Source organism: Globicephala melas, chromosome 15, assembly GCF_963455315.2.
Source record: "Globicephala melas chromosome 15, mGloMel1.2, whole genome shotgun sequence".
Taxonomy (NCBI): domain Eukaryota; kingdom Metazoa; phylum Chordata; class Mammalia; order Artiodactyla; family Delphinidae; genus Globicephala; species Globicephala melas.
This window is the reverse complement of record NC_083328.1, coordinates 86,452,067-86,477,162: the sequence shown is the minus strand read 5'-3', so window position 1 is coordinate 86,477,162 and position 25,096 is coordinate 86,452,067. Positions and strand designations below refer to the sequence as shown.

At 67.3% G+C, this 25,096-nt stretch overlaps 2 protein-coding genes across 14 annotated transcripts; both read left to right on the top strand.

Annotated features, from left to right (window-relative positions):
• The first annotated feature begins 308 nt into the window (after positions 1-308).
• On the top strand, positions 309-11,123 carry ZNF512B (zinc finger protein 512B). Of its 4 annotated transcripts, XM_060284182.2 has the most exons (16): positions 2,462-2,587; positions 2,832-2,974; positions 3,242-3,370; positions 3,464-4,122; positions 4,228-4,454; positions 4,567-4,638; positions 4,732-4,878; positions 5,040-5,164; positions 5,235-5,327; positions 5,493-5,591; positions 5,674-5,844; positions 6,057-6,251; positions 6,396-6,497; positions 6,807-6,869; positions 7,352-7,450; positions 7,722-11,123. In XM_060284182.2, exons 1-16 carry the CDS (start codon positions 2,464-2,466, stop codon positions 7,965-7,967), a joined length of 2,694 nt encoding a protein of 897 aa, XP_060140165.1. In that variant the 5' UTR covers positions 2,462-2,463; the 3' UTR covers positions 7,968-11,123. The 4 variants fall into 4 exon arrangements, with proteins under 4 accessions (XP_030697372.1, XP_030697371.1, XP_030697373.1 ...); XM_030841512.3 differs by adding an exon at positions 309-370 and having other exon boundaries at positions 3,242-4,122; positions 4,567-4,878; XM_030841511.3 differs by adding an exon at positions 650-669 and having other exon boundaries at positions 3,242-4,122; positions 4,567-4,878.
• A 247-nt stretch (positions 11,124-11,370) lies between these two features.
• On the top strand, positions 11,371-23,411 carry UCKL1 (uridine-cytidine kinase 1 like 1). 10 transcript variants are annotated; one of them, XM_030841523.2, is made up of 17 exons: positions 11,382-11,529; positions 12,662-12,911; positions 16,486-16,574; positions 17,146-17,348; positions 17,592-17,698; positions 18,064-18,234; positions 18,415-18,486; positions 19,217-19,406; positions 19,488-19,549; positions 20,174-20,190; positions 21,989-22,087; positions 22,168-22,261; positions 22,348-22,410; positions 22,493-22,615; positions 22,775-22,882; positions 22,958-23,114; positions 23,199-23,411. In XM_030841523.2, exons 1-17 carry the CDS (start codon positions 11,429-11,431, stop codon positions 23,276-23,278), a joined length of 1,986 nt encoding a protein of 661 aa, XP_030697383.2. In that variant the 5' UTR covers positions 11,382-11,428; the 3' UTR covers positions 23,279-23,411. The 10 variants fall into 10 exon arrangements, with proteins under 10 accessions (XP_060140167.1, XP_060140168.1, XP_030697383.2 ...); XM_060284183.1 differs by having other exon boundaries at positions 12,659-12,911; positions 17,149-17,348; XM_070043690.1 differs by having other exon boundaries at positions 12,659-12,911.
• The last annotated feature ends 1,685 nt before the right edge of the window (positions 23,412-25,096 follow it).

Sequence of the window (25,096 nt, the reverse complement as noted above, 5' to 3'; positions counted from 1 at the left end):
GGCAGCACCCAGCGCCCCATCGTGCCTCAGTTTACCCCAATGCCTGAACAACACCTCCCGCCCGACGGAGGCATAACTGGCCACTTCGCCCTGACGGCCCAGCCCACGCAGGCGACGGACGGGGTACCGGGCAAGCGGATGGCCGCACGGGCCCCCTCCCCCGACCCGTCTCTCCCGTCGCGGATAGCGGCAGGAATACCGCGAGAGTTCGCCCCCTCCCCCCCACAGTAAAACTGTCAAAGGTGGGAGGGGCGGGAGCGCGCATGTGCGCAGCGCGGCGCGCAGCCTGGGCCGCCCGGACCCCGCGCCCCGCGCCCCGGCCCGGCCCGGCCCCGGCCTCCGCCCGGCCCCGGCCCGCTGGGCGCCGCAGGTAAGCGCCCGGCCGCGCTCCCGGCCGCGACCCCGGGCGGCCCCCGCGCCGGCCGCGCCCTCGACCCTGACCCCGCGCGCAGGTCGGGGGGCCGGACCCCGAGCCCCCGCCCGCCGCCCCCGCCGCGCCCGGACCCCCGCGCCGCGCCCCGCGCCCCGCGCCGGCGTCGCGTCCCTGCCTCCTTCTTCTCCAGAAAAAGTCGCCATTTTGGTTCACTGCCTTTGGGCCCCCCCCTCCCCAGGCGCCCGGGATCGGCCCTTCCGGGGCCACGCCGGGCCCGCACCCGCCGCAGGTGACAGGTGGGTAGCGAGGCCAGGCCCCAGGTGTGCGTCCCCTGGCCGGCCTCATCCGCGCGCCCGGGCCCAGGCCGGGGTCCCGGGCCGAGCGGCCTGGGCCGCGGTCCCACCGCCAGCGTCGCCTGCGGTCAGCGCGAGGCGCTCCTATCCCCCCCCTCCAGAGGGTCCCACCTCTGCGACCCTGCTGGCCCCTCTGGGGAGGGGCGAGCCCTTTCTCCTCCTGGTGCGTGAGTCACAGGCCTTGAATGGAAGGGGAGTCTCTGCCTCCTAGGCCAGCCCTGGTCCCGGGGGCTCCCAACTCCGAATTCTTCACCCAAGCTGGAGGAAGGCTGGAAAGGTGGGGCTCAGTAGATACCCACAGTAGCCTCTGCTGGGGTCAGAAGGGCGCTGGCATGTATCCTTGGATGTATCAGTGTGAGGGCTTCCAGAGAAGTTTGTTTAGAGCGCTCTGGACCCGTACTGACCCCAGGCCCAGGATGTAGGCAGCCCCCTGACCATGGGCAGTGACTGTCCCGATCTCTGATCTCAGTCTGCCCAGATGGCCTCTGGACCTCCTAGGCACAGCAGATCCCTCCTTTTCTGTCTGTTAGAAGTTAGGAGACTTCCCTGGCGGTCCAGTGGTTAAGACGCCACGGTTCCACTGCAGGGGGCACTGGTTCAGTCCCTGGTCGGGGAATGAAGATCCCACATGCTGTGTGGCGCAGCCTTAAAAAAAAGTTAGAAACCATCAGGGGAGGGGTAACCTGCCCACATTCCGCCCCCCTCTTCTTCTGTGGCCTTAAGCGTCCCTGTGGGAGGACCCAAAAGGGCTGAACTCAGAGTCGCCCCAGCTCTCAGAGCCTGGGGTCCCCCAGCAGAATGGGCCCACTGAAGCCCAGCCTCAGTCGGCAGAATGTTGTCTGTGGCCAGGGGCCTGTCGTCTCTGGAGTGGCGCTGGTGGGCCTGTAGGTTGGGGACAGAGAGTCTCTGGAGGGTGGAGGTGAGGAGGTCAGCCAGGTGGAGAGTGGCCGAGGGATCCAGCATGGGGCAGCCGTCTGGTAGGAGGGGACCCGGCGGGAAACAAAGCAGGGCAGGGGGTCAGGGAGGGTGGCTCGGCTGGCACAGGGACCTGAAGCCCGTGCGGCAGGGTCCTTGGTCTGCTCCCCCTGGAGAGGGTGTGTGCGCAGTTGCGGAGTGCGCTGGGGCCGTCGGTGCCCACCTTGGCCATCTTCCAACTGTGTCCTGGGGAGAAGGATGCGAGGGCACCCACCTGTGCCCCAGAGCGTGGCCTTGGGTCTGGGTGGGGCTGTGGGGGAAGGTGCTTCTAGGTGCGGGGCCAGCACAGCCTGTGAGCCGGCAGCCACGCTGGTGTCATAATTGGCCCCCGAGGGGTGGCACTGGCCTCCTCCCCCGGGGCACTCCGCCTCTCCTGGAGCCATCCCCAGCTAAGCGCCAGGTCCCAGGTGCATGAGAGGTGCGTGATTCTCTCGCTCTCTGGGGTTGTGCGTCTGGAGGCAGGGAGCCCCCCGGCGCTGGTGAAGGCTTCAGGGCAGGGCTAGATTCCTCTACGCTGATAGGGTTTTCTGCGTCATCCAGGGAGACTTCGGCTGAGCAGCCCCTCCCCTAAACCGGAACTCCCCCCGCCCCTGCCCATCCACCCCTTCCTCTGCTTTCCCTTGTGGCCAAAGACACAGGCGGGCAGGCTCCCCTTCCTCAGGCCGGAGAGTGGGCCTGTCTGGGGCAGGGTCGAGAGCGGCCCATTTCAAGTCCCGAGTTGGGCCCGGTGGACCTCACGGGCTGTCCGCTTGCTCTGCAGAGATGACCGATCCCTTTTGTGTTGGAGGAGGCCGCCGGCTCCCGGGGTCCAGCAAGAGTGGGCCTGGGAGGGATGGCGGCCGGAATGAGGTCCGACTTCCCATGCTTCACGACCCGCCGAAGCTAGGTAAGAGGAGTGAGGGCAAGGTCGACTCCAGGTGGCCACGGGCGCCAGCGCTGGGCGTGGGCCTCCCGGGATGTCCAGCTCCTGAGAGGGAGGAGAGGTCCACCCTGGGTGGGCCACGGCCTCCTGCCCCTCGTGCCTCAGTGCAGGGGAAGTGAGGCTCCTTGCAGGCGGGACCAGCCCCCTGTGTGGCAGACAAGGCTGCAGGGAATGCAGCTTCTGAGCCTTCGTGTGTCGTGTGCTGCAGGGCTGCCGGTAGGCCGGGGTGGGCCGACAGTGCCCAGCCAGGCTCCACTCTGCTTTGACCCGGGAAGTCCAGCCAGCGACAGAACGGAAGGGAAGAAAAAGGGGCGTCCGAAAGCCGAGAACCAGGCGCTCCGAGACATTCCTGTGAGCTCCCCGAGGGCTGGGTGGGACTCTCACAGGGTCTGCCGGGGAGCCCACTGCCTTGGCAGGCTCGCCTGCTGCGTGTCCAGTGCCGAGCCCTCAGCCCGGATCCACTGGCTGCTCCGTGTGCGAGGGCTTCGAGAGACGGCCTGGGGCCCAGCGAGTCCTGTGCGGGGCTCCCACAGGCCTGGGGACAGTGCTGAGTCGGGGGCTGGGCAGCAGAGGCCTGGGTGGCTGCAGGGTCGACAGCCTGGCCTTTCCCACGCCCAGCTCTCCCTGATGAACCAGTGGAAAGACGAGTTCAAGGCGCACTCGAGGGTGAAGTGTCCAAACGCTGGGTGTTGGCTGGAGTTCCCCAGCATCTACGGGCTCAAGTACCACTACCAGCGGTGCCAAGGGGTAAGGGGCTGCGGCCTGGGGAAGGGGAGGCCTGGGGCCCACCCTGCCCTGGCTGTTGGCTTGGGGGTGTCCACGCCTGCCCTCTCCACCCAGGGTGCCATCTCAGAAAGGCTGGCCTTTCCCTGCCCCTTCTGTGAGGCTGCATTCACCTCTAAGACCCAGCTGGAGAAGCATCGCATTTGGAACCACATGGACCGACCCCTTCCTGCCCCCAAGCCTGGGCCCGTGAGCCGGCCAGTCTCCGTCAGTCGGCCCGTTGGGGTCAGCAAGCCCATTGGAGTAAGCAAACCTGTCACAGTCAGCAAGCCCATCGGCATCAGCAAGCCGGTGACGGTCAGCCGGCCCGTGCCGGTCACCAAGCCAGTGCCGGCCAGCAGGCCCGTGCCAGTCACCAAGCCAGTGCCGGCCAGCAGGCCCGTGCCGGTCACCAAGGCTGTGCCGGTCACTAGGCCTATACCGGTCACCAGGTCTGTGCCAATCGCCAAGCCAGTAACAGTCAACAAACCAGTGCCGGTCACCAAACCAGTGACCATCAACAAGCCGGTGTCTGTGACAAAGCTTGTGACAGTTACGAAACCCGTGCCAGTTGCGAAGCCGGTGACGGTCAGCAGGCCCATTGTGGTCAGTAAGCCGGTGACGGTCAGCAGGCCCATTGCCATCAGCAGACACACGCCGCCCTGCAAGATGGTGCTGCTGACCAAGTCTGAGAACAGAGCTCCTCGGGCCGCGGGGAGGAGCAGCGGTAAGAAAAGGTATGGGGACTCCTGCTGGGTGGGGTTGGGTGTCCCCGGCTGCAGCTCAGGGGTAACAGGGCCCAGAGTGGGCCCTCCTGCCCCTTACCTCCCTGCTCTCTGCAGGGCCGCAGACGGCCTGGATGCCTGCCCCCTCCCGCCCAAGCAGGCGAGGCCGGAGAACGGCGAGTACGGCCCGTCCACCACAGACCAGAGCTCAGCCTTCCAGCTGAGCACAGACCCCAGCAGCAGCCCCCTTTCTCTGGGCAGCAGAGCCTTGGGGGGCAAGGAGGCGCCGAGGGCCGCGGGCCCCGTGTCCCCGCCTGAGGAGGGTGCGGAGCGCACGAAGCACAGTAAGACGAGAGCAGGGGGCGGCGGCAGGCGGGGGCGGCGGCCAGCCGGCCCGAGCCTCCCAACGGTTATTTGACCAGAGCCTTGTGCTGTGTGTTCTCTCCCCCGAGTCAGGAAGGAAACAGAAGACACCCAAGAAGTTTACGGGTGAGCAGCCCTCCATCTCAGGGACTTTCGGACTCAAAGGTGAGGCCTGGGCCAGCCGGGCACCTGTGGGGCCAAGCACACGCGGCGGCCGCGCCCTCAGCCTGCACCTGCCCCTCCCGCGTGCGCTCGTAGGCCTGGCCAAGGCGGAGGACAAAGCCCGCATCCACCGCGCCAAGAAGCAGGAGGGGCCGGTCCCTGAGGAGGTGCGGAAGAGGGGGCCAGCCCCCACCAGCGCTGTCAGCAAGGAGGTGCCGGCCCCAGGGGCCCACCCAGCCCCAGGTGGGAGCTGCCGGGGGGCGGGGCACAGGCCGGGTCTTGAGGGTGGGGCGGGTCCCGAGCCGCGGGGACGGGGGCCGAGCATGGACCCTGGGTTCTGTGCTTGGCGTCCAGGGCATCTGGGAGCTCCTGCCTGCCCCTGAGGCCCTGGCCCTGCTCCACAGGTGGCCCTGAGGAGCAGTGGCAACGGGCCATCCACGAACGGGGGGAGGCCGTCTGCCCCACCTGCAACGTGGTCACCCGAAAGACCCTCGTGGGGCTCAAGAAGCACATGGAAGTGTGTCAGAAGGTGAGGCTGCCCCGTGCCTGCGGGGGGAGGCGCCCCAGGGCCGGCCTCTCACACGCGCGCCCGTCTGCAGCTGCAGGATGCGCTGAAGTGCGAGCACTGCCGGAAGCAGTTCAAGTCCAAGGCGGGCCTCAACTACCACACCATGGCGGAGCACAGCGCCAAGGTATGCCGCTGGTCTGCCCCCGCGCCTGCCCGGCTCTCACTGCTGGCCTCCCGCTAGCAGGGCTTAGTGGCTCCCGTGCCTGGCTAGGGACGTCCGCGGCCGCAGCCCCTGGGCAGGGGCGGGGCCCTGTGGTGGCGGGGGCACTGAAGCTGGCCTGCCCCGCAGCCCTGTGACGCCGAGGCCTCGGAGGCGGGCGAGCGCGAGGAGCGGGAGTGGCTGCGGAAGGTGCTGAAGCAGGTGGGGCGGCTGCGCTGCCCCCAGGAGGTCAGTGGGCCACGTGGGTGCGGGCGCCAGGCGGGATGGGGCCCGCCGCTCTCCGGCCACTCACCTGCCCCCGGAACCCCAGGGCTGCGGGGCCGCCTTCTCTAGCCTCATGGGCTACCAGTACCACCAGCGACGCTGCGGGAAGCCGCCCTGCGAGGTGGAGACCCCTTCCTTCCCCTGCACCCACTGCGGCAAGACCTACCGCTCCAAGGCCGGCCACGACTACCACGTGCGCTCGGAGCACGCGGCCCCGGTGAGCGGCCCACAGCCCGGCCTCCTGTCCCTGGGGCACCAGGCAGGCGCGCCCATGTGCTGCCTGCCACGTGTGCTCCGCCTTCCCTCCCAGGGGCCCACCTGCGTCGTGGGTCGGGGGGAGTGAGCCTGGGGTTGGCTCCCGTGTCCCCCGTGCGCTTGCCATACGTGCTCTCTGTGGCTCATCTGGCCTCCCCCTCCCCACCCCCGCAGCCCCCCGAGGAGCCTGCGGACAAGGGCCCCGAGGCTGAGGACCTGTTGGGTGTCGAGCGGACCCCCAGCGGCCGCATCCGCCGCACGTCGGCCCAGGTCGCTGTGTTCCACCTGCAGGAGATCGCGGAGGACGAGCTGGCCCGAGACTGGACCAAGCGGCGCATGAAGGACGACCTGGTGCCCGAGACTGCGCGGGTGAGCCCAGCCTCCCAGTCTCTGAGCCTGAGCCCCCGTGACCTGGGAGGGCGTGGTTGAGGGCTTTCTCAACTCAGCAGGGAGCGTCTGGGTCACCTCCAGCCCAAGCTCCGAGCTTACCCTGGCACCCGCCCACGTCTGCAGCTCAACTACACGCGGCCCGGCCTTCCTGTGCTGAACCCCCAGCTGCTGGAGGAGTGGAAGAACGAGGTCAAGGAGAAGGGCCACGTCAACTGCCCCAATGATGTGAGCCAGGGAGGCTGGGAAGGCATGGGAACGCTGGGACTCAGGACGGAGGGCCCAGGGGTGGCCTTGGGGGGAGCCCTCCACGTGGCCCCTGAAGGGTCCTCAGATGGAGCCTCACAGGCAGAGGGGCCTTGACCTCAGCCCTAGCGGCCCAGCCTGCCCACACCCCTGGGCAGGGGTGACTCCTGGGATCAAGTCCCCCCGCTTGCCCCAGATGGGCCCTGGGTCCCCCGGGCTGGGCAAGGGGTGCACACTGGTGGGGGGCCACCTGCCGGAGGGCCCGCCCCCACGGTCGCCTCCTGCCCCCAGTGCTGCGAAGCCATCTACTCCAGCGTGTCCGGCCTCAAGGCCCATCTGGCCAGCTGCAGCAAGGTCAGTGTCCAGGCCCTCCCGGCGGCCAGGCGTGCGTGCTTGGTGCTCCCAGCTGCCCCCCAGGGGTCCGCGCAAACCGGGTGTGCGCCCCTGCCCCTGTGGGGCCAGGGCCAGCGCCTCCTGGGATGCTCGCCGCCTCCAGCCCCAGCCATCAGGCACTCAGTCTCGGGTGGTTCTGCCTATGGGCGTTCCTCGTCTGTGCTGGGACAGCCCGACCTGGGCTTGGGGTACGGGCCCTTGGCTTCCCAGGAGCACCTGCCTCTTCCCACCCTCTCCTTGCTTCCCGCCTCCCCTGCAGTGGGGGCACCTTGGTGGTCCTGCCACAGAGTGGCCTCGTGGGTCCCCAGAGCACACCTGTCAGGCACCCATTCAGATAAGCCACACAGGTCGGGGTGGTCCTGGCTGCATCTGGGTACTTCTGGTCCTCCAAGGGCCAGTGGTGGGGCCCACTTCCAGGGGCTGGACTGCCCTGTGCCTTCCAGGGGGACCACCTGGTGGGGAAGTACTGCTGTCTGCTGTGTCCCAAGGAGTTCAGCTCCGAGAGTGGCGTCAAGTACCACATCCTCAAGGCCCACGCGGAGGTGCGTCAGGGACGGGCCTGGTGGGAGAGCCCTGCTGGGCCTGCGGCTGAATGCGCCGGCCCCACGGAGGGGGCTGGGAAGGGCAGGGGCGACAGGGTGACGGCTCTTCACTTGCGCGAGTGGGCGACGTTGAGGAATCTGCTGGTTTCTCTTCAGAGCAGCCTCCGGCTTCCCTAGAGAAGCTTGGGTGTCCCCAGGCCCCGGGTCCCCTGCCGCCTCGCCCTCCAGGGTCCTGGGCCCCAGGGTTTCCATCGCTGCTTCTCTCCCCCAGAACTGGTTCCGCACTTCGGCAGACCCGCCTCCCAGACACAAGGGCCCAGACTCCCTGGTGCCCAGAAAGGAGAAGAGTCCGGCTGGCGGGAAGAAGCGGGGCCGCAAGCCCAAGGAGCGACCCCCTGAGGATCCAGCCCCTGGGACGCCTCCCCACCGGGACGACTGGCCCCCAGGAGGCAGAGACAAGGGGGCCCGGGGCTCTGCTGGCCGGAAGGTGGGAGCCGGCAAGGCGCCCGAGAAGTGAGTTTGCAGCCTGGCAGGTGGGTGGGGCCCGGCCCCCTCTGTCCAGGGTGGGGCTCCAGAGCCTCCTGCCCTCCAGGCCTCCACCCCCCACCCCTGCCTGTTCATCTGTCCAGCGGTGGCGGCCAGCCCTCTCCCCTCCCCGAGGGTGGCCCTGCCCCACGCGGGCTGCCGCAGGGCACCTTGGGCAGGGGCTCCCGGGAGGGCCAGGGCAGCTGCAGAAGTGCAATAGTCTGGAGGGACCTTCGTGGGCCGGCAAGAGGACGGGCTCCAGCCTGGGCTTCGGTGCTGGGGCGGCACGGAGCAGGCAGGTGGCCTCTGGTCCTCGGCGTGTGAGCTCCGCGCCCCATCGGGGGTCCCTGGTGGCCCGTGGTTCTGGGCTGATGAGGGTACCTGAACAGCCTCACCTCGTGACCCGACACTGGAACCCCAGCACCCCCCAGCTACCTCCCGGGACAGACCCCAAGTCTGACAGCTGCCGTGCTGACCTGCCCGCCCCACCGCACCCCACCCCACCCCCACCCCGCCGTCTTTTGGTTCCTGCACTTCTGCTCTCTACCTCTCCAGGCCCACCTTCCCCTGCGGTGCAGCCCCTGCTGCGCTCGGGCCCTGCCCCACTGGCCCGTGTCCATCGTGGTGGCAGAGGCAGCCCTGCTCCACCGTCCCCAGTCGTGCTCCCCACTCGGGGCCAGGCAGAGGCTCTGCTTCTGCCACTGCAGGGCTGTGGGGCAGGGGCCACGTGAAGTGAGCTCTGGCCTCAGCCTCCAGCTTTGCTAATGCCGCTGGCCTGAGTCGGGTAGCCTGATGGGTTTAGGGATGGGCCAGTCTGGGTTCCGGGGTCACCTGGGGCCCACGGGCATGAGGGGCGGGGACCTGGGGCCTGGCTCGAGTAGTGACCACTGTGGGAAGCATCCTCTCTTGCTGGCCTGGGTTGGCCCGTGGCCAAGCTCCCGTGGGAGCCTCCTTCCCCCTTTTTTAGCTGCTCCTTCGTTTCTGGTTGTGTGGCCTTTTGATGTGAGAGCCGAAGGCCCCGGGGGAGCTTGGCCAAGGTCATAGTAGGTTGGTGGCAGCTCCAGGGCTCTGTCTCGGCTCCTTTTGGTGCCCTGAGGGCAGCGAGGTCTGTAGGTTGGGTCAGGTGGAGTCCAGGGCTCCCTGAGGATGCAGCCACGTGGTTTCTGACCTCCTGCCTGGGCCCCACCTTCCAACCATGGCGTCGCTGGGACAGGGAGGATGCTCGGAGCTGCTGGGTTCGGGTGGAGGCTCTTTTCCACTGGGGGGTGGGGGAGGGCTGAGGGCTCGGCCTTGCCGACCCCGGACGATGTGAATCTTGATGTTTGCCCGTGTGCGTGTGTCTCCTGGGTGTAGTGGATGCCAGTCTTGTTGCTGTGACAAGTAACAAACCTTTTTTTTAATTCTGTTTTTTATATGAAAACTCACAACAATCTGACATTTTGGTGCTAAGGGTTTCCTGGTGCCGACGGTGGATCTGGGGGCTGGGCTGGGGTCCCTCTCCTGCTCAGGGAGGCGGTGCTGACTGGGCACCCCTCTGCCCCCCAGCTCCTGTCCTCCTCCAGTCCTTGGAGAGGAGGGGCTCCAATCTGGGCTCAGCTCTCCTCACCCCGCACTAGGGAGACAGTTTCCAGGAGGGCTTTGGGGCCGAGGCGCCATGCTGCCCGTCTCCGGCTTCTTCCTTCAGCCAGAGTGCTCTGACCCTGGGCAGTCCTGGCCTGATGTGCTGGGGGGGGGGTGTGTGTGTGTGGAGACATGGGCTCCCCCCCACTCACACGCACCTGATCTGATCAGGGGGTAGAGGCCTGGGCAGGTGCAGGTAATCCAGCGTCAAAGGCTGAGGCAAGCGGCATGACTTCGGGGCAGGGGGGCTTTCTTTCCTGTGTTCCTGGGTGTCACTGGGGTACAGCTGGTGGAGGTGGAGGTGGGTCGGGCAGCCACTGCAGGGGCAGCCTCCGGGGGGAGGGTGGGGAGCAGGCACTGATGGGAGCCCCACGCGCACTTTGTCCTTGTCACCAATGGTTGGAGGAGGTTGGACCTCAACACCTCTGCTGGGGATAGCTGCCTGCCCCGGCCTCTCAGGTACTTGGCCCTTGGGGAGCGGGGGCTGGTTTTGGCTGGGGGATGCGTTTCATTGTCACCCCCAAAAGTCCACGTGTGGTCCCTGGCGTGGGAACCCCACCAGATATGTGGGAAGAGGTGGGGTCCTGGGTAACTTGATGTTTAGCACTTTAACCCCCTTCTTTGTCTTTAAGGTGGGCGTGGGGACTGCTGCCAAGAGTGGCGCTGGGTTGGACCCCTCTCTCTCCCCTCTTCCCTCCCGGCTTCCATGCTCTGGCTGGTGGGTGGCAGCGGCAAGCCGGTCCTCAGAGCCCTCCTCCTACGGTGGCAGAGCCCTGGGTGCCTCAGCAAGGTCTGCCCACTCCCCACTCTGGTGGGAGTGCAGCCAGGTAGCCTTGACTGACACCTTCAATGAGAGGGACTGAGCGGCAGACACCCCCCCTCCATGCGGTGGGTGTGGACCCTGCCTGAGACCCCAACCCCAGGGCACAGTGTCAGGTCCCTTTCTGAAGATCTACCTCTGGCCCAGCCCACCCCCCTTGCCCCGAGAACAGGAAAGGGTCGACTCGAGGCACCGACACGTCGCACGAAAATAGGATGCACTTTTCTGCTCGTGTGAGGGCAGATGAGTGTCCCCTGGTGTGGCTGGTGGCCCTCCCAGTCGTAGGCCCCTCCTGTCCCTGTGGTTTGGAAGGGAAAGAGTGGGTGCACCCTGACCCGTAGAGGGGGGGGCTGTCCCGGTGTGTCCCCCTGGGGGGCCCAGGCGGCTGTCCTGGAGGCCTGGGGTTTCGGGGGCAGCCAGCCCCTCCCGCCTGGCAGCCACACATCCTGTACTTGGGGTTTCTCGGTTTGGGTGTTTTTATTTTTAATGCCAGTTCTCCGTAATAAGTGCATTTCGAAAGAGAGGTTCCGGCTATCAACTTGTAACCATATATATACGTATATATTCTATCTACAAAGTGTTTATTTGCAAGATGTTTTGACGGTGAGCTCGGGCCCCGCCCGCCTTGTGACCATCTGTCCCCGGTCCTCGTCCCCGCCCCCCGGCCCCAAGTGGCACGGGGGCGGGCCATCAACTGTATGTATTAAAAATGACTGTATCAAATAAATGTTTATTGATTTTTTTCCAGGGGTTTTGTGCAGCTGAGTTTGTGGTAAAGCGCGGGTGGGGGCCTTCCCCGTACTCGCGCCGCGTGGCCTCGTGGGGCTTCTGGTTTGCGGGGCGCGCGCGTCCTGGTGGGACTTGTAGTCCGCGGGGCGCGCGCAGCCTGATGGGAATTGTAGTCCGGGGGCGCGCTGGCGGGCGCCTGGTGCCGGGCCCCGAACCACAGCTTCCGACAGCCTGCGCGGCCGGCCCCCGAGCCCCGCCCAGCCCGCGGAGAGGCCCCCGAGCTCATGGCTGCGCTCCCGGCCTCAGCTGAAGGCCCCCGCCCGGTGCCGCCGCCCCCAGCGGCTGGAGACGAGCCAGACCGGCTGGAGGGGAAGAGCGAGGACCGGTAGGCGCGGCGCGCCCCTCGCGTCTCGTGGTGGGGGCGGCTCCGGGAGCCAAGCCTGGACCAGCGGAGGGTCCCCGGGGCCTGGCGGTGGCAGGCCCTCGCGGACGGCCGCGGGAAGGGGCCCGTAGGCAGGGCCCGCGTGGGTCCTCGGTCTGTCTCGAGCAGACGGGGTGCCGAGCCAGCGAGCACCCGGGCTGGACTGTGCGCCCGCCCAGGTGGTCAGTGCGTTCCGGGAGCCGCACGGACTCGGCCTGCCCCACTCGAGGGCCACAGGTCGTGATGCTGGGCGGCGCGGTGCTCAGTGCCTGCCGACTGCCGGCCAGGAGCCGGGGGAGGGGACCCTGGAGGCTCTGGGGGCTTTGCAGGAGGGGAAGTGGTGGCGGCCGCTGTCACCTGGTTGGGGGGGGGGCGGCTTCCGCTGTCGGCCTCGGGCTAGGCCCCAGGGGGTGACGGCCAAGCGGCCCTCGGGCGAGGGCTGGCTCCTCACTTCTGGATCTGAACAGTCCCTGAGCCAGGGCCAGCGTTGGCCCCACGCTGGGGCCAAAGGAAACTTTTCCACCCAGGTGCCTGTTCCTGGGAAGTGCCGCGGCCTGGACTGCTTGGGACTGTCTGGGTGCTGCCAGCAGAGCCGCTGGGCGGGCGGGGAGAGGGATCGCAGGGGCGAGATGCCGGCAGCAAGAGGCTCCCTGAGCCTGGAGGAGCATCTTGTGTTCCTCTAGGCTCACCCCCTCCTGGGGAGCAGTGACTCCGAGCCTGGCTCAGGGTGATAGGGGGGAAGAGGGAGGACCTGAGTCTGTGACACTTGTTAGTTCTAGAGAATCTGATGTAGCCTGAGACCTGATAAGCTCTTGAGAAGAACACTCCCTGCGGACACAGAACGGTGGCAGCAGCCGACTGGCTCTGCCCCGTGCACAGACCGCGTAGTGGGCATGGGTGCCCCTCACGGGGCTGGGGCGGCAGTGGTCTTCCTCTCCTCGGAGCGTGGTCCTCAGGGGACAGGAGGGGAGCCAGGGCCCATGGGGTGGCCCTGGAACTGCCTCTGGACGTCACGGGGGAATCGCTCCCGTTACACCCTGCCTTCTCTGCGATGTTCCTCAAGCATGTCCCCTCCCCCTCCCTGCCTCCCCAGCAGTCCCTGCGCGGCCCGAGGGGGCCAGAGCTGGCCCTGGTCAGTGTCCGGGTGTCTGTGCAGATGCCTCCAAACCGAGGCTCTCCCCGCCCGACCACGGCTCCGGCTTCGCCTTCCGCATCACCATGGCTGCACGATGTGGTCTGGTCGGTCTACCTTGGCGTGGCTTCTTGTGTGTCTGTCCCTCCAGAAGGTCAGTCCGGTGAGGACGGGGACCTCGGCCTACCTTTGCACTGGACATGCTGGTGGACAAGTGAGCACCTCGCAGTGGTGACAGGGTACCCCCCTCGGGCTGTCCCTTGGTGAGGTCCGGGTGGGCACGGGTCTGGGGGCTGCCGCTGGGCGACTGGAAGGAAGCCTGCTGGACTCGCCTAGAGCAGCGGGGAAGGAGGGGGTCCCACAGGGGGATTTCCAATGGGTGGGGTGGGGACAGTACAAGCTCCTGGAGCCTGTTGCACACCTTTAGGGCTGCAGCCCCCCCAGTCCCCCAGTTCTCTCTCTGCTCTGAGAAAGCTGCCCTGATTTCCCTGTCCCTGAGCCAGTCTGGGGCGGCCCCGCCTCCCCAGGCCAGGCCCCAGCAGGCCAGCTCCTCCCTCCTGCTTCTGGCTTCATTTGACTCACTCCCCCAGGAAACTTTCCTAAAGCAGGACAGGGCATCAGGGCTTCTCAGCCCCGAGCCTGAGAGCGCCTTAGTGCGGTGGGCAGGGCCGCAGCAGGAGGGAGCAGCTACCGCGGGGCAGGCCTGTTACCCTGAGGCAGCGCCCCGGAGGGGCCCCCTTCAGTGTGCGGACCCCAAGTGAAACTCTTTCTCCCCTGAGCCCCCGCCAGCCGTCTCCACTTTGATGCTGTCGGAAGCCTAGAAAAGCTGGTGTGAGGGCTGGATTAATCACAGGGAGGGGACCAGGGACCTGGGACGGCAGTGAATACTGCGGCCGCCCACCCGAGGGCCTGCTCTGCCTCCTGCTGCCAGACTGGGGCGTGGCTGTGTTCCTAGCTGAGCGCTGAGCACGGTGGCCTTGGGGGACGTGCTGGAGCCTTCGTGGAGGGTGGGGGGGCGGGCAGTTATTCTCGGAGGAGGCCTCAGCAGGGTAGAGTTTCAGGTTGTTTATGCCTCTCGGAGGCACCTGGGGGCAGGGGTGCTCAGCTCAGCTCCGCTGCTCGCTGACCCCTCCGATTCCCTGTCCCGCTGGTGGGGTGCGGGCGTGGGCCCTGCCGTCCCCGGCAGCCCAGAGGTCTGCAGCTTTCTCCAGGCCGTTCTGGACGAGGGGGGCACGGTGGTCCTCAGCCAGCCCTGCGTGGGCAGTGTGCCAGCCTGGGCGCAGGAGGGCGGTTCACACCCGACGCTGGCCTGAGGTCCGCCTGGCTGCTCTCGGCAGCTCAGTGCTATTAATATCAGGCCAGCGCACAAGCCCCAGCCGGGTGATCCTCTTAGGAGGCCGGCGCTGAGTGCCGTTGCTTCTGCACGGGCTCCTGGGGCCTCTCACCTGTTGGCCCCCCGCCTCCCAGGGGACAGCCTCTGCCCGCCAGGGCCTGGACCCCACTTCAGCCTCTCACCTGCTGTGCTGCCCACCCCTGAGGAGCAGTTCAGGGGGCTCCTGAGCTGTCCTGGGGGGCTGCCAGGGCTCTAAGAGGCAGTGCGGCGGTGCCCTGCACGCACCTGGGATCACCCTGGTGCCCCGGTTTCCCCTGTGTCCCGGCCATGAGCAGCCCCCAGGCTTACGCTGGCATCAGGGTCTCGGGGTGCTGGGCCCTTGGAGCAGAAGGCAGGTGAGTGGCTGGCCTGCTGTCTTCCGGTGAGGCTGCCCATCTTCGCTGCGTCTCGGCCACCCCCAGCCCCGTGTGCCGTGTCTAGTGCACGTCAGGGCGGAGACGGGCCAGGTGCTCGTGGGGACCGGCTGCCGGCTTTGCTTGGGGCTCTCAGTTACCAGCCGACGCGTGTCCGTGTGGCTCATAGCCCTTTGGTGGACTGCCTTTTGTCCTTGTGGCTGGCAGCACCCTGTCCATCCGTGAGCGGGGAGGTGAAGGCTCTCCCGTGCCACGGTTTGTCCCATTGTGGAGACGGGGTGAGGCCTGCTCTGAGGGCACAGTGAGCGTTGTCCCCGGCTTCGAGAGAGAGCCGGGCTTCTGGAGGAGGCAGTGGAACTGGACGAGGTTGCAGAACTGGCCTGACGCCGTCAGGCCTATTGCAAGCCCTCGGCCGGGCGGCTTTCTGGCAAGGTCATCCCTGGCTAACCTTGGGATCTTCCCTGAGGAGGTGTCTGTCCCGGGCTGTCCGCGCCACAGGCCTTGGAAGTCGTCCGTGGTAGTGGCCGTCGTCACCTCGGTAGGCCAAGGGTCAGTCACAGAGAGGGGTGAGGGCTCCTGCCGGAGAGGCCAGGGCACCAGCCTGGGGTGAAAAGCAGGGGGACAGCAGCAGTGCCAGCCCAGGCCTCCCATCCCACATGGGCCCCGCGAGGCCGTCTGGCTGTCCGTGAGCGTGCTGGGCACAAGGGCGGGTTTGCTGGGGCACTGAGGCCCTGCTCCTTTGCAAACCAGGTTTTCTGTGTTGGCTTTTCCTCCCCGGGTAGGAGGCACAGACTGGACGTTTTCCTCTGGGGCTGTGCGAAGCTGCCCTCCCCAGCTATAGGCTGTCGGTCATCTCCGGGGTCTGTGGGTCGCTTGCGGGGAGGGCAGCTGTGTGTGAGCCCTGGGGGCCCCGCGCTCGCTGTCGGGGGATGAGCGCGTCCAGGGGAACGGCCAGCGCTGCCCTCCGGCTGGGCCTTGAAGACACCACTGCTTGTGCTCCGTCTGTCTCCTGCTCGGCTGAGTGAGGCAGCTGTCACTGCCCCGTCATCTGGGTGTCCCACTGTGGCGTTGGCTCCACGGACGAGTAATTGCTACTTCCAGAGGCAACACAGGCAGCCAGTGATTCCCGGGGCTCGCTCCCCACGCCGTCCCAGTGACGGAGGACCAAGGCGGCGCGGTGCTGTGTCCCCTGGACGGTGCCGCACGCCTCCTGTCACATCCGATGGCCGGCTTTCCTGCTGCGTAACTTGTGCTGACACGGCCCTCTGTGCCCTCGAGAGCTGCTGGTGTGGCTCGTCACGTGTTAGGCCTGAGCTAATTCCTTCCACTCCTCCCCCCGCCCCACACACGTGTGCACACAGGCGCTGTCCTCCTGGCTCTTGGCAACGCTGGGGGTGCTGGGAGCACCGCACAGCTGGAGACGCCAGTGTTCCTGGCAGGGGACGCTCGGGCCACCCTGAGCAGGCCAGTTGCACAGCACCCTGCGCCCTGGCCATGACAGCAGAGGCTGTAGCGGTGACAGCGAGCTTCAAGGACAGGTGGCCGTCTCTGTGCACACGTCTCACAGGCTCACGCTAGCTTTTACGGCTCGGGGAGCTTTGCCTCGAGGATGCCTTCCGTGTGTGGCTCCTCCTCAGGTTCCCACCGCGTCCCGAGCAGTGTCCATGCCTGGGGCTCCAGCCGCGGGTGGACACACATCCTGCCGGGGTTGTCCGGTGCACCCCCAGGTTCCCGGTGCTTTCTTCCTGCCTAGATGATCAGCTTGCCTTCGGGGTCTCTGGGGCGGGTCTGCCAGCTGACGCTGTGGGCAGTCTCTCTCAGGCGGTGGTGGAAGTACCTTTTTCCTAAGCTGGTCCTGCCCCCGGGGCCACCTTCACACTGAGTCTGCGTCCCAGCCTCTCAGCATAGACTGAGCCGGCATCGGGCAGACGCAGCCTCTCGTAGGGCCCTCAGCCGAGCCGAGCGTCCCCAGCTGTCCCTGAAGGCTTTGAGGCCTCGAGGCCTTGAGGCCTTGGGCCAGTCATCACTTCTATGCCTTTTAGGGGTATAGACCCACAGAGAAGTCAGCACAGCCCCGCTCGAGTGGCGTGGCACGGCGAGAGCAGGCACAGATGGCGTCTGCGTCTCCCAGGCAGGTTCCCGCCTTGTGCACAGCCTCTGGGGGCCTCCGCCCTTCAGCAGGGCGCCCCGGGTCTCCCTCCCCGTCCGTCCACACCACCGCCGGCCCATCCCTTTTGTCAGCGGCCTCTGCCTCTGGAGCCCCTCTCCCTGCGTGTCCTGCAGGGTGGCACAAAACTAGAGGGCCGCCCAGAGTGTGTCTGGGGAGAGGACACAGTCCTCGACAGGGTCTTGACTGGCCTTGGCGTGCCCACCTCTCATCTCCTGGGGGGAAGGGGGTCCTCGTGGCCCTGCTGAGGCCCGGTCCACGTGGGAGGAAGAGCTGGGCCCGGACAGCGCTCCCTTGTGTCCTCCTTAGCCACCTGCCGTCCCTCTGGATTTGTGGACGGTGGCAGTCCGAGGCCCCGGGCCCAGCGGACGGGCTGCAGCCAGGTGTGCTGTGTCCCGCCACGAGCCCGCTCACCTTGGCCGTGCCCACGTGCCTGCGTGAAGGCACCATGTGGACCAGTCACGCCAGGCCCAGCATGGGGTGGCAGGGGGGGTGGTGGCCCTGGGCCAAGGCAAGCGTGCCCCGCCCCCCACAGCAGCGGCGGCAGCAGCAACGCGGAGTCCTTGGACAGGCTTCTCCCACCTGTGGGCGCCGGGCGCTCGCCCCGGAAGCGCACCACCAGCCAGTGCAAGTCCGAGCCGCCCCTGCTGCGCACGAGCAAGCGCACCATCTACACGGCAGGGCGGCCGCCCTGGTACAACGAGCACGGCACCCAGTCCAAGGAGGCCTTCGCCATCGGTGAGCGCGGCTGCGGTGCGCGGGGGGGGCCGAGGCCGCCGCCCGCCCAGACCCCCGAGCGGGCGGGTCGGGCAGAACCCACCGCCGTGCCCCAGCCGGTGCTTCCGTGATCCGCGCTGCTCGGGCCCCTCGGTCCCGGTCAGCCCGGGGTGGAGGCAGCGTTGGGTGGCGGGCACCGCTGGGACCCATCTGTGAGGCTGACCTGGGCCGCTCCGCTCAGGGTCTCTCTGACCCTCTGCACAGGCCTGGGGGGCGGCAGTGCTTCTGGGAAGACCACTGTGGCCAGAATGATCATCGAGGCCCTGGACGTGCCCTGGGTGGTCTTGCTGTCCATGGATTCCTTCTACAAGGTAAGGGTGTCCTGCGTGAGCAGCTGCCTCCACGAGGTCCACGGCTCCTGCCCTGGCCTGGGGCCTGAGCCCGGGGCTGCTCCTCCTTCCGCTGCTGCTCCTCCCCCCGCAGGTGCTCCTCCCCCCGCAGGTGCTCCTCCCCTTGCAGGTGCTCCTCCCCCGCAGGTGCTCCTCCCCCCCGTAGGTGCTCCTCCCCCCGCAGGTGCTCCTCCCCCCGCAGGTGCTCCTCCCCTTGCAGGTGCTCCTCCCCCCGCAGATGCTCCTCCCCTTGCAGGTGCTCCTCCCCCCGCAGGTGCTCCTCCCCCCGTAGGTGCTCCTCCCCCCGCAGGTGCTCCTCCCCCCCGCAGATGCTCCTCCCCTTGCAGGTGCTCACCAGGCAGCAGCAGGAGCAGGCCGCCCACAACAACTTCAACTTCGACCACCCCGATGCCTTTGATTTCGACCTCATCATCTCCACCCTCAAGAAGCTGAAGCAAGGCAAGAGCGTCAAGGTGCCCATCTACGACTTCACCACCCACAGCCGGAAGAAGGACTGGGTAAGGCCCTTGGGCTCAGCCCCCACCCACAGCCGGAAGTAGGACTGGGTAGATATGCCCTTGGGCCCAGCCACTGCCCACAGCCAGAAGGAGGACTGGGTATATATGCCCTTGGGCCCAGCTGCACGGCGCTGGCGCAGGGGCCTCGGGGCCGCCTCAACACACACGGTTCCTTTGCAGAAGACGCTCTACGGTGCAAACGTCATCATTTTCGAGGGCATCATGGCCTTTGCTGACAAGACACTGCTGGAGGTGAGGACGGGTTCCAGGACGGATGGCCTGGCTCCCTGCTCCTCCCGTGGGACTCCCCTTACACTGGCCTGCATCCCTGTCCCGTGCCGTAGCCCCAGGGTTGGGTGAGGAGCGGCCTTGGCTCCTGAATCTCACCCCCTGAGTCAGGGCTTCAGCTGCTGTTCTCTGGGGTCCACATGGCTGCCGAGGTCAGAGCGATGTTGGTGGGTGTGGGTTCACCTGTGGGTGTGCATGTGTGTATTCCTGCCTGGGAGGGAGCCAGCCTCCTGCATCTGCGCTGCTCGTGAGGACGTCCTCTCCCCCGGGAGGCTCTGGGCAGCTGCCCCAGGTGTGACCCACTCCGGGCCAGGCCTTGGGAGCCACCTTCCCCGCCCTGCTGGGACCCGGGGGGCACAGCCGGCTACGCCCTTGGCCTTGCTCCTTCGCTGGTCCCGAGTGTGAGTGTGCTCAGGGCCCAGGAACCCCACTGCTCGCCACGCACGCCCACGCTCAACACTCCACGTGCAATGCACACCCGCCCCCCCACGCAGCCACACCACACGCTCCCCCTGCCCCCGCCCCATCCAGACCCGAGCGGTGCCGCGCAGGCCTGCTCTGCTCCTGGGCCCACACGCAGACCAGACGTCCCTGCCAGAGCCCGTACCCTGGTGCTCACTCTGGTCCTGCTGGTGACAGGGCCTTGGAGCCTCTTGTGTCAGGCCTTCTTCAGCAACTCACTCTCCCCGTCCAGCTCCTGGACATGAAAATCTTCGTGGACACGGACTCTGACATCCGCCTCGTGCGGCGGCTGCGCCGTGACATTAGCGAGCGGGGCCGGGACATCGAGGGTGTCATCAAGCAGTACAACAAGTTTGTGAAGCCCGCCTTCGATCAGTACATCCAGCCCACCATGCGCGTGGCGGACATTGTGGTGCCCCGGGGTGAGCCTGCGGCCCACCTGGTGGGGGGAGGGTGGGGGGCGGGCAAGGCCGGACCTCACCCTCCCTCCTGTCCCGACCCAGGGAGTGGGAACACAGTGGCCATCGATCTGATCGTGCAGCACGTGCACAGCCAGCTAGAAGAGGTGAGCCGGTGCCCAGGCTCCCGCGGCCCCGCCAGCCCTGCTCCCCACTGCCACCGCCCACGGCCACCTGCCTGGGCGGCCCCCACGTTTACTGCCCCGTCGTGTGCCGGCCAGAGGCAGCTGGGCTCCCTGAGGGACCTTGGGGCACGGAGTACCTCCAGCGCCCCCAGCCTGAGCTGGGCCTCGCACGGAAGGGTGCGCTCCTGTCCCTCCAAACCCTTTTGGGCCACCGTTGGGTTTTGGTGCTGAGTCCCACGTCCTGAGCGTCCTAGGAGGTCACACACCCCGGGCCGGCCCAGGGCGCCGCCCACCCCTCGGTCAGGCTTCACGATGGGGTGCTCGGGGCCTGCGGAACAGAGCCCCAAGGGTCCTGGCTCTGACAGCCCAGCCCAGAGGTGCCCACGCCAGAGGCCACAGGGAGCGGGCCCCCTCCCATGGCAGGCAGCCCCCCGGGACTCTCCCGCTACGGGGCTGCGGTGTGTCCGTTCCTGGGTGGGGGTGGCCTGGCTGGCCGAGGCACACGGTGGCGACAGGCCGTGCCGTCCGGTGGCTTTGAGGTGAGCAGTGCTGCTATCACTGATGCCCCACCCCATTCCATTGTGTCTCCCTGTGTCGCTGCGGCAGCGTGAGCTCAGTGTCAGGTAAGTCTTCCCACACCCGTCTGCACAGACGGAGGCATTTCCAACATCCACAGGGAGCTCGGAGTCTGGGTTGTCACCCAGGCAGGCAGCGAGGTCCCCTCCCACCATGCCCACCCCCTGTGGTGGACCCGCCCCCGGCACAGAAGCAGTGGTGTGATGGCCGCCACACCGCTTCTGCCTGCCCTTGCCAGTAGTCAAGGGAATTAAGGCCCAGAGAGGTTAAGGTGTTTGCCCAAGTTCACATAGCACCCTGACTCGAGGCTGGCCAGACCTCTCTGGAGGCTCCTGCCCGACTTGGGGCTGGTTGTGTGGGGTTGGACCCGAGGGCACAGCTGTCCTGAGCCAGCGCCGCTGTGCCCCAGGGCAGTGGCCACAGGCCTGTCCTCCAGCAGCCAGAGGGCCTGGGTCTGCAGCTTCTCTGCTTGAGCTGAGGGGCGGGTCTTTACTCCCCCAAGCGGTGCTGAGGCACCCCACCCCCCGCATCCCGGCACCCTGGCCCACCCTGGCCCTGGAGCCGAGGCACAGAGAGCCAGGAGGAGCCCCCAGGAGTCCTGGGCTGCGCGTCCTTCCTGCCCACGAGAGGGATGGGGCGCCTGTCCCCACGCAGTGGTCGGCGGAGCTGGGAAGCACCAGACCGAGCCTCCAGCTCGAGCTGCATTGGAAATGCCTCCAGGCCCGTGCGCCGGCCTCCAGCTTCCTGCCCACGCATGAGTCTCCGCTTGCCTCTCACCCGGCCCGGGGCACCTGCGGGTCTGCCCACGTCATGTCCTCTGGAAGCCTTGTTTCAGAGAAATAAAAGTTTCCAGGAAGCGTGGCTGTGGTGGGTGGGAGGGAGGGACCCGCAGGGCCGAATGCAGTGGACTCTCGGGTGCTCGCGGGCCCGGGGGCGCGGGCTGCAGGGTCTCCCTGCCGCCAACCCCGCCTCCTGCTCTTCCCTTCCCCAGGCCAGCCGGTGGCCACGGAGACCACCGTGCTCCCCGCTAAGTGGTCTTTTCTCTCTCTTCTTTTCCTCTTCTTTGTAAACCCTGGGGTCTCCTGCCCTGTTCCCTCCCTGACCTACTCTTCGCCTCTTCACGTGGTGGGCAGAGGAAGCTGCGCTGGGATCTGTGAGGACAGAGTGCTCTGGCCGTGGTGCTGCCTGCGCGCGGTGTGCCCGGCGCTCTGCAGGCTCCGCCCCTCCCCTCCCGCCCTGCCCTCCTCTCCCTCCCCTCCCCTCCCCTCCCGCTCCTCCCCTCCCCTCCCTCTCCTCCCCGCCCCCCCACTCCGCCTCCTCCTCCCCACCCCACCCCGCTCCAGGCTGGGGCAGCAGGGGCTGTGCGAAGCCAGCTCTGCCCGCCTCTCCTGAGGGGGTCGCACATCACCTGGGGGGAAGCCTTAGGCGGGGCTTGGCCCCAAAGTTCAGCTGTTTACCCAGGGAGAGGTGTCCTGAGGTTGGGGTCCAGATGCCCAGCTTGGGGGCTAAGATTCATCTGCACGTGTGAGGTCTCGCCCTCCCACTGCCAGGTCCTGAACGGGGAGGGGACCTGGAGCGGGAAGGGAGGCCCGCACCGCAGCCCCTGCTTCCTGCCTAACGGTCAGCTGCTCTGCCTTCCACCGTGTCTCTTAACCACTGCCTGGCTGTTACGGCGGAGGGCATGTCGGGATGGGGCCCTCCCTCCAAATCAACCACTGGGAGGGTGGCCTCCACCCTGCACACCCACCGTGCCCACCACGACTGCCCCCTATAGTCTGCGGCGGGAGGATGGGGCTCTGCGGGAAGATGCCCCTTCTTGAGTCCCCAGTCGCTTTGTGTCCCCAGGGCCGCGCTGGCGTCAGCGCACCAGTGCCACCCCCTGCCCCGGACGCTGAGCGTCCTCAAGAGCACGCCGCAGGTGCGGGGCATGCACACCATCATCAGGTGAGGCCCGTCCCACTCCCCCGGCCTGGCGGGCGGGCGGGGCCGACCTTCGCTAACCCAGCCGGGCCCGCCTTTGGCAGGGACCGGGAGACCAGCCGCGACGAGTTCATCTTCTACTCTAAGAGGCTGATGCGGCTGCTCATCGAGCACGCGCTCTCCTTCCTGCCCTTCCAGGTGCGGGACGGGGGGCGGGAGGGGGCCGGGGGAGTAGGGGGGAGGGGAGGCTCCTCGCGCTCACGCCCCGCCCCCGCCCCGCGCAGGACTGCGTCGTGCAGACCCCGCAGGGCCAGGACTACTCGGGCAAGTGCTACGCGGGGAAGCAGGTACCAGGGGCCCGACCTGGGCGACAAGGGACTGGGGCGGCCGGAAGGCGGGGGTCTGGCTAGCTCAGCCTCGTCCCCCCAGATCACAGGCGTGTCCATCCTGCGGGCCGGCGAGACCATGGAGCCTGCGCTGCGGGCCGTGTGCAAGGACGTGCGCATCGGCACCATCCTCATCCAGACCAACCAGCTCACCGGGGAGCCCGAGGTGGGGGGCCTGGGGGAGGGGGGTCCGTGGGGGAGGGCGGGGCACGGGGAGCCTGAGGTGGGGGGCCTGGGGGAGGGGGGGTCCGGTGGGGGGGCGGGGCACGGGGAACCCAGGTGGAGCCTTCGGTTTGGGCCGCCCTGACCCTGTGGCTGCCTGCAGCTCCATTACCTGCGGCTCCCCAAGGACATCAGTGACGACCACGTGATCCTGATGGACTGCACAGTGTCCACTGGCGCGGCGGCCATGATGGCGGTGCGGGTGCTGCTGGTGAGTGGTTGGGAGGGGGCGGCGGGCGGCGGGCGGGGGCGGGCGCTGGGCCCAGCTCACGCCCTCGCCGCGCAGGACCACGACGTGCCCGAGGACAAGATCTTCCTGCTGTCGCTGCTCATGGCGGAGATGGGCGTCCACTCGGTGGCCTATGCTTTCCCGCGCGTGAGAATCATCACCACGGCGGTGGACAAGCGCGTCAACGACCTCTTCCGCATCATCCCCGGCATAGGTGAGGCTGCCCGGCCCTGTCAGTGACAGCTGGGGGGGCAGGTGGGCCTGAGCCCCCACCACAAGGACCTGCTTCTTCCCCCAGGGAACTTCGGCGACCGCTACTTCGGGACTGACGCCGTCCCCGATGGCAGCGATGAGGAGGAAGGGGGCTCCGTGGGGTAGCCGCCCTCCCCGCCCCCAACCCCTCCTGCTTCCCCGGGGCTTACAGGGTAGAGATGTTAACTTATTTTAATGAAAAAATGTGTTGTCGGTGTACCTTGTCTAAACATTTTGTAAAATAAAACTTGAAAATTAAGCTGCGACTGGTTAGCTGGGGTGCGGGAGTGGTGTCCTGCCTGGGCCCTGGGCTTGGGGAGTGGCCCCCAGGGCTGCCCCAGTCCCCAAGCGGCGAGGCCACTGTGGAGAGAGAGGGACTGAGGAGCCTGGCCTCCGCTGGGTCCTGGTCGGGCCCCCACCTTCCCCGCAGGACAGGGGCTTCTGGTCTCGTACTTGGCTTTCCTCACCGTCCAGGGTCAGTGCAGATTTAGGAGAGGACAGAGCTGGGCCTGCAGCTCCTGGCCCTGCTAGACTGGCCCCTTGGTGGCCACCTGGCCTGGGCCTGGAGCTCTGGGTCTTACAAGATGTCGACAGCCTCCACAGCCACTTCCCTCCCGCAGCACGTGTTTGTCCGCGGCGGGGGCGGGGCGGAAATGGGTGTGGGCGGGGCTGGAGGAGGGAGTGAGGAACCGGCCCTGGCCTCGCAGGAACCCCGCTTGCAGGGGATGTGGCCGGTGCCTCACTGAGCCGGCCACACCGCTCAGGGTCAGAAACCACATCCCGCCCTGCCTTCGCCGCTCCCGGGCAAGGGCACCGGCGAGGGTGCTGCCTGCCTGGCCCCACAGCCTGATGCCGGTTGATTCGCAGCTGCTGCGGGTGAGCTGCCAGAAGCATCCCCCACCGTCCTCCACCTCCTGGCCTGGCTCTTGCCCTTTCCTGCCCTCCTGGTCTCCTCGGTTTCCACTCACCTCACAAAGGCCATGTCATGGGAAAGCTCGTCATGGGGCGGGGACAGGAAGTCCCTGGGTGGGGACCAGGCCAAGGGCAGCAGATAAAGGCGGGAGCTTGTCCACAGGTGGCCAGGCGCCAGGGTAGAGGAGCGACACAGCCCCAAGGTCAGCAGGAGGGGCCTCTCCTCCCCAACCTGGTGAGTGGACCCTCCCCCATATCTCCAGGGCCCCATTCGTTGGTTGGTTGGTTGGTTCATTCATTCATCCTGCGCTCTGTGCCGGGAGCCTGGAGGCTGCGGCAGGCCTGGCCCTGCTCAGGTGCTGTGATGCAGCTGACACCCTTCTGTCTGGCCAGCTCTTCCCAGATGAGCAATGGGGCAAACCGTTGTTGATGAGCTGGGCAAGAGCTAGGTCGTTCTGGGAGGGGCCCCGAGTCCAGCTAGAGGACGAGCAGCTCCCACAGAAGAAATCAGACCCACATGTGCTCATGCATGTGCAGATGGCCACATGGCCCCAGACACACACACGTGCGTGATGCAGCTCAGGGCCCCCACCTCACTCAGCCGCCAGCCTCGGGGGGTGGGACGGCTTCCTTCCGCTTCTCGAGGGTCGGTGGTGGCCTAGGGCCGAGCCCTGCCTGCTCAGGCTGCGGCTCCTCATCAGAGACAGACGAGGTAGGGGAGTTCTTGGGCCACTTCCTGCCAGGACCCCAAGGGGTGGTCCTTCTAAACAGCCCTGACAGAGGGTCTTCGGGGTGCCAATGGGAGGAAGGGGCAATCCCTCCAGCCCCTCCTGGTCCCAGAAACAGGACCAGGATCCAAGGTCCAAGGCTGTCCTGGGGACAGGGCTCAGCACAGCCGCTGGAAACGTCGGGGGCTTCGCGTTTGGGAAGAAACCTTGGGTGGTGCCCTTCAGGGCCGGAGGAGCCCACCCCCAGGGAAAACCTCTCAGGCTGTGTGGCAGCTGGGACCGATTAGCAGCCCCTGGTGTTGCC

Coding starts and splice junctions, on each gene's coding strand:
- ZNF512B (XM_030841512.3), top strand. CDS start 2,464: ATGACCGATCCCTTTTGTGTTGGAGGAGGCCGCCGGCTCCCGGGGTCC. Junction 5,592..5,673: donor GGCTGCGCTGCCCCCAGGAG/GTCAGTGGGCCA, acceptor CCGGAACCCCAG/GGCTGCGGGGCCGCCTTCTC. Junction 6,498..6,806: donor ACGTCAACTGCCCCAATGAT/GTGAGCCAGGGA, acceptor TCCTGCCCCCAG/TGCTGCGAAGCCATCTACTC.
- UCKL1 (XM_070043690.1), top strand. CDS start 11,429: ATGGCTGCGCTCCCGGCCTCAGCTGAAGGCCCCCGCCCGGTGCCGCCG. Junction 18,235..18,414: donor ACAGCCGGAAGAAGGACTGG/GTAAGGCCCTTG, acceptor GTTCCTTTGCAG/AAGACGCTCTACGGTGCAAA. Junction 22,088..22,167: donor GGCATGCACACCATCATCAG/GTGAGGCCCGTC, acceptor CGCCTTTGGCAG/GGACCGGGAGACCAGCCGCG.